The sequence below is a fragment of the Malania oleifera genome, chromosome 2 (genome assembly GCF_029873635.1).
Source record: "Malania oleifera isolate guangnan ecotype guangnan chromosome 2, ASM2987363v1, whole genome shotgun sequence".
NCBI classification, from domain to species: Eukaryota; Viridiplantae; Streptophyta; class Magnoliopsida; order Santalales; family Ximeniaceae; genus Malania; species Malania oleifera.
The window spans coordinates 117,721,397-117,728,274 of record NC_080418.1 but is presented as its reverse complement, the minus strand read 5'-3'; the positions used below and the strand labels follow the sequence as shown (position 1 = coordinate 117,728,274).

At 37.5% G+C, this 6,878-nt stretch overlaps 1 protein-coding gene and 1 long non-coding RNA gene across 2 annotated transcripts; both read right to left on the bottom strand.

Moving 5' to 3' along the window:
• Positions 1–857: 857 nt before the first annotated feature.
• On the bottom strand, positions 858–1,836 carry LOC131148326 (uncharacterized). Its single transcript, XM_058098041.1, has 2 exons — positions 1,329–1,836; positions 858–1,210 (listed from the first exon to the last, which is right to left on the bottom strand). Exons 1-2 carry the CDS (start codon positions 1,834–1,836, stop codon positions 858–860), a joined length of 861 nt encoding a protein of 286 aa, XP_057954024.1.
• Positions 1,837–3,535: 1,699 nt separating this feature from the next.
• On the bottom strand, positions 3,536–4,229 carry LOC131148623 (uncharacterized). Its single transcript, XR_009135020.1, has 2 exons — positions 3,970–4,229; positions 3,536–3,878 (listed from the first exon to the last, which is right to left on the bottom strand). It is a non-coding gene; the product is annotated as an uncharacterized LOC131148623 (long non-coding RNA).
• Between the last annotated feature and the right edge of the window lie 2,649 nt (positions 4,230–6,878).

Sequence of the window (6,878 nt, the reverse complement as noted above, 5' to 3'; positions counted from 1 at the left end):
AATTGAAGAATTCATAGAAATTATAGAAGGGAGAAGGCTAAAAAAGGATAAGGGTAGGTTTGAAGAAAGGGAGAATGAGAGAGACAAAGATATTTGTGGAGAAGAGAGTACATTTTTTTTTTTTTTTTTATCACAAAATTATAATTATAGACCAAAAAGGATACGTACAAGGACTTTGGGCAAACCTAGGAAGGGAGCCCAAAGCTCACACACAACCAAAGAACAGCAATTACAACTCAATTTGGGGACCCCAGGGGCACACATGCCTCAAGACAAAAGCACCAACTAAATACTACTCAAAAAACATCAAAACCTGGGCATCCAAAAACGACAACTCAAATACAAAGAGAGGGAAATTTATCATATACTATTCTCAAAGTGTGTGTCTGAACCATTTTTATAATAGCCTCCGGCTGAGTAACAATGCCTTCGAATCTCCTCTTGAGCCACAAACATTAAACTGTGATGGCCAAACAAACTCTCTTGGCCACTACTTCAATCCCAATGCCTTTGCCTTCCTTGTGGAGCCATTTAAAGCTAGCCTTAATACTAGTCATAGCCCTAGTCAAACCTAGCCAACTCCTAATGGAATTCCAGACTGTAGAAGAAAATATGCATTTGAAAAACAGATGATCCAGTGTTTCTATTTCAGAACCACAGAACACAAAGGTTTTATCAATCCCCTCCCCCCAGATTTTGTCACTAGTCAACAGCTTCCCTCTTACAGCCAACCAGAGAACAAAGGAGTGTTTAGGAGCACAAACATTCTTCCATATCACCTTCTGCCATGAGGCATTCCTCCTCTTCCATCTCTAGAAATTATAGGCCTTAGAGCACTGAAAATTTCCATCCACAACCTATTGTATTAGTTGAGCTTCTGCCAAGCTTCTACCACTGCAATGCATTATCAGCATATCTTTAATTTGAACTAATTTCTTAAACAAAGGAGAGTCTTCATGCTTTGCTGAAGCCTCCCACAGATTACCTCCTCTCAAGTACATAGGGCTCACCCATCTTGACCATAGGGAATCCTTTTTGCTTTGAAGATTCCACATGGTTTTTGAAAGGAGAGCAGTGTTCCAGCTTTTGAGGTCCAAGACCCCTAGCCCACCCTCCTTCTTTGGCAAGCACACATCTTTCCAAGCAACAAGAGGCCTTCTCCTACCTCCCCACAGGAAAGCCCTACACAACTTAACCACATGAGCCAACACTGAACTGGGAATCGGGAAAATAGATGGCCAAAAGCACTCCATCCCTTGCACAACTTAAAAGCTCCAACTTTCCAACATAGGATAAAGAGTGACTTGGCCAAGAGCCTATCTAGTTACCAATTCTATTTAGCAGAGGAGAAAAATGCATTGTGTTCAATCCTGTGGAAGCCAATGGATTACCCAGATATCTAAAAGAGAACTCCCCAGTAGAAAACCCAGTTAGACTTTCAATATCTTCCAAAGCACTGCCAAAAACACATGCACAGTAAAGGTTGAATTTCATGATACTTGCTCTCAAACCTAAGCATTCAAAGAACATCTCCAGGCACACCATCACCTTCTTAACTGAAGAGACATTACCCCTTGCAAAAAGAATTAAGTCATCTGCAAAGGCCAAGTGGATAATCTTGAGGACTCCACACTTAGGGTGAAATCTGAACTCAGGGCAGCCCTTCAGGGATTTCAGTAATCGAGATAGATACTCCATACAAATCACAAACAAAATAGGGGAAAAGGGGTCACCTTGCCTGAGCCCCTTCTTGCCATTAAAGAAACCAAACAGACCTCCATTTACAGAGAAGAAAAAGGAAGTAGTGCTTAAACATTGCATCACCCAACCCACCATAACTTTAGGAAAATTAAGGCGAACCAGCATACTCCTCAAAAACTCCAAGGAAACTGAATCACTGGCCTTTTTAATGTCTATTTTGAGCATGCATCTTGGGGAGACTCTCTTCCTCGCATACTTCCTAACCAGCTACTGCACCAGGTATATATTCTCAATCATGCATTTTGATAGATAGCATAATGACGTCTTTCATTTTGGAGAGGATGCTTACAAATGAAACTGCCATCCTCTATTTATACAATTTTCCAATAGTCCAAACCATTGCACTCATCAAAACAACATAGCAAAAAGAGTTATATCATAATTCATTAGGAGGTTAAAAATAAAATGATTTTACAATATTAAACAATGGAATTAAAATATAATAAAAAGTTTAATATCAAGTTACAATAATCATCTTCCATCACAACTCTGACCTAATAAAACATTACTAACTAAAAAAAACCATCTTTTCCTCTCTATTTTTTCCTTTCCCCTCTTAATGGAGTTCAGACCTTCAAACTATTATGATAATCCATGTATGTTGTTTCAGTGGTTCATTGCTTGAAATTTTATGAATACATTGCTCCTTCCCTTCAGGCTTAGATGAGGCATTCCATTCAGATCATTCCCATAAAAGCAATTAAAATACCTAAAATAACTTGAAATTTGAGGCCCTCTTTCCCAAAGAAAAAGACTCCTAAGATGGTGACAAGAATACTATTCATGTGACCAAGCACTAAAAAGGACATCACCGTAAATCTTTGAATGCAGATAAATTGAGATTGGTCCCTGTTGCAATAGTGCAAGACAGAACTATAAATAGCTGAGATACCATAGTAGCCCAAACAAGTACTTGATACCCTGAACAAGTAGAATATGAGTGCATTAAAAATGCACATCCAACCTCAAATCCAGTAATACAATCCTACCATGTAGCTCCCCATTCCAACCCCCCCCCCCCCCCCAAAAAAAAAAAAAAAACCCCAGGGGCACAATCCAATTTCTATCCTTTCAAATTGTAATTGTATTGGCAAATTCACAAGAGTGAAATAGAATTGTTTTTGTCAAGTTAATGAAAAAAAAAAAAAGCTCTGTAATATGATCATAGAAGTAAGAGTTCTATTTTTGTGAATCTCATAAATTATTTCTCATTATATAGCAACATGGACAAGCAAAAGGAAGGGAATTGTATAATCATCTCATCCAATACAGGGGACACCCACCTACATGGATCTCCAAGCACATATATCCTCCTTGCATCAAAACATCATTTGCATTAATTAAGAAAACTGACATTTCAAAATAAATCCATTTCAGATAACTAGAAAATTTTAGGATAAAAGCAAAAGCTAACTCATAAAATTTTCACTGTTCACATGTTCCATCTTCATGTGGGTGTGTCTAAAGAAGAAAAATAAAATCATGCTTTGAGACACAAAGAATAGCCTTCGGTATTTGCCAGAGAATTTTCAACATTTCTAGTTTAACTTAGGAAAAGATGGACAGCCATGGTACTTTTTTTTTTTTGCTGCATGTTTCATCAAAAGCATATGCTAAAAACTTGAACAAGAACCAGAAAGTTAAGCAACGATAAAATGAGTAACAAGAGAGCTAACCAGCTCCAATCATTGAGAGAGATTATACCAAGTGAATTGCCCATAGTGGCATTGTTGGAAATCTCTGGTTAGCTATGTAGAAAACTAAAGATAAGATAAGTCCACAAACAAGTTTAAATTCAATATTCTATTTAAATTCAGTACTACACTCAGCACTCTAGATTCAAGAAATAAGTCTAACACCAAGAAATAAGACTCATTGACTAAATTAGGGAAATTTAGTACTGTGTTTTACACACTTAAGATCTCAGCCAAAGCTAATCATAACTAGTTTAGCCGTAGAAAAGAGTAAAATAAAGAATCATTTCAGAGAAGAGAACCAGCCCACGGTCCCAAAATAATTTTTTTTTTTCTTGAACCTAATGTTTCTTTTGAGCTTGTTCAAAAATCTTCAACCCAAAACTAGAAGCATAAGATTCCACCAATGATCTAATCCATCTTCTGCTCAGAATAAAAAGATACATCTCAGAATTATTTCATGAAATGTAAATTTCCTGAAAAAAGTAACAGTTTGTTAGTATGGCACGCATACCTCATCTATTCTCCCAAAGTCAGAACCTGAACACATGCACATTTCTTCATGGCTGCATTTGCGAGACCACACTTAATAGTGCAACACCAAAATTTGAAACCTCCCACACTGGAAATCTAAATTAGGGAAAAAAAAAAAATCCACAAAGTAGTTTCAAGAGTCATTTTCAAATTGCACAAAATTCTAGAAGTCACCTGTAAAACACAAATTGCTTTTCACAAAAGAAAAATTTATTGGTCTCTTGAAAAAACACAACCAAATTCAAGGAAGGGCAAACAGATTGATCCCAAAAAGGGGGAAAAAAAAAAAACCAAAAGGGAATGATAGCAACAAGATCAATGAATAAAAAGGAAAAACTTTAGCTGTTGAAACCTTCACGGTTGGTTTATGCATTAAAATCCTAACATCGCCAAAGATGAGCATGATCAGTTATGGCGAGGGAAATAGAGAGGAGAAGACGACAATGATGAGAATCTAGACATGAAACTGTGGCAAATGCAGATAAAACTATAGAGCGCAAGATTGAGGGTGGACCTGTGGAAATAGCTTCTGCCACATCGACTGAGAGATTTTTGGCAATGGGAGGCTGTGATATGAATTTGGGCTTGAAATTCATGGGTTGGAAGTATTTTCAAACCCTTATATTTGGAGTTCTAAATACATTGTGTATTTGACGCAAACTCAAACACAATTGGATTCTCCAAATTCAAATACACAAGTTCAAATTTTTGTATCCAAGAACTGTGAAAGCCATGCAGAGCTGTGTTATAAATAGGGCTGTGAAAGTCATGTAGGGCTATTTGTTGTTGAATTTGAAATTGAAGTGATCGTGAGTGAGCTTTTCCCCACCTATCTTCTTCTCCTTCCTTCTTCCTCATTCTTCCCCTCTCCTCTCCTCTCCTTTTCTCCCCTAGGCAGTACCTTTATTGCTGTTCATGACCCTTTTCTCCTTTTTTTCCCAGATTCTCTCTTGGCAGTAAACCTACACCATTCTTGTTCTACATAATTTGGAATTCGAGCCTGGTTGGTTTAATTTTGCAGTCTCCATTTCTGTAACCTTCCCTGAACTAGAACCCCTTTGATCCAACTCCATGCCCATCCACATTCTTTGGTCATCAGTACTATTCTCATGGATTAGAAGAATCCTACAAAGCATTTGGCAAAACAAACACTTGAACTGTTCATCATCTGCAAGTTTCCTCTAAAATTAAAGCTGCTACCTGTACTTCAAGCCCCATTTCTTTGGCACCAACTTGTGACATCTCAACCACCATTAAACAAAAACCTCTGAAAGGAATTCCCCTAAAATTTTGTCACATCTGATAAGGTGTATGGCCCCATGTGCTGCACCTTGCTGACCCTTCAAAATCCCCAACTTCCTGCGCTTTTGTCATCACTCCACCATCACTATTGCAATCACCACCCTCTGATCTACCTTTGCCACCATTTTCATTGCTGGAAAGTCACCACCCAACACGTTACATACCTCAGGCACCAACGACGCACATGTGGGAAAATTTTATTTTAGTTGTGCCCAGTCATAGCATTTTTCTATTTTTGCTAAAAAAAATCTGCAAGTTTTTGAAGAAGTTTCATTGAAAGTTGATTGTTAAGTTTGGTGCACATTTTTAGGGATCCATCTGTATTGCTGGCATAAGAATCAAATTTCATTGCTGCCTTTGTAGGTTGTTTATGAGGGTTTGCTTAATTCTCATGAGATATTCTAGAATAAAGAAGAATTGATGACATCTCTTGAGAAATTAAGAGTTAGGTTTGTCATTTTGCATGAATAGATTGAGAATTGTTGGCAAATTGTGTGAAGGGTCCTTAGTGTTATCTGTAAAAGTGAAATTGTTGCCTAATAGGATACAAAATATATAGAATGCCTTGGAAACTATACTAATGCTTTGAATAGGCTACAATTGAAGTTGCAGGCTTGTGTAAAAGGCCCTTGGTTTTCCTACCAAACAGGAAAGTGGTATAGCTGTTATTCCTCATGCTTTTGAGTTGTGTAAAGGTTGTAATGACCATTTCAATAAAGGAATTACGTTAGAAGTTTCAGATTTTAATGGAGATAGTTCTCCTATTGAATTTGATGATTGGGTGTGTTCTATGGAGAGCACTATTTCTGATCGTATGATACTAATGAGGCCTAAAATTTGTATTAGGATGAGTCAAAATTGAAGGGAGCTGCTCAATGCTAAATTAAACATCAAGAGATCTTTAGAAGAAAGAGATCTGGTGAGATTAGAACGTGGGATGAGATGAAGCAATCCATGTAGGAAAATTTTGCCTTCCAATTACTAGCAGTGTGTTCATCATCCCACCGTAGAATAGAATGAAGATGTGATGATAACTTTCTACAGAAAATGATTGAGGCCAGCCATTGCATCCAAGCTTGCTGCATGTCATCTCATTGCATGGGGATGTAGTACAGGTTGCCACTCAGATTGAGTAGGATATGCAGCATAATCCTCCTACTGTACATTGAGTCTTCGGTTAAGAAGAGTACAAGTGGAGTTGTACAAGTACAAGATAAGTGAGTTGAGTAATTAGGTAAAGGAGTTCAGACTACTATTCCTTGGAAGGCACCTGAGCATTCTGGAATAACTACTAAGGAGCAACGATCAATTAAGCGTTTCAAATGTCTAGGTTTCAAACATCAAATTGTGCAATGTCTTCACTAAGTCATGGATATTGCAGAAAAAGAAGATGATGGTGATGCCATCCAGGTAATTGAAGCTGAGATAGAAGTCATAAGTGATTTAGATGAAGGCAATGTGAAAAATTGTTTAGTACTTCAACCTATCATCTCATGCCCTAAGGTTGAAGAAAAAGACGAACCAACATTTTTCAGACTCAGGTGATTTGTCATTAGCAACTTCATACTTTGGTTGTTGATCCTGCTA

Coding starts and splice junctions, on each gene's coding strand:
- LOC131148326 (XM_058098041.1), bottom strand. CDS start 1,836: ATGGTGGGTTGGGTGATGCAATGTTTAAGCACTACTTCCTTTTTCTTC. Junction 1,211..1,328: donor TCCTCTGCTAAATAGAATTG/GTAACTAGATAG, acceptor TTCCCAGTTCAG/TGTTGGCTCATGTGGTTAAG.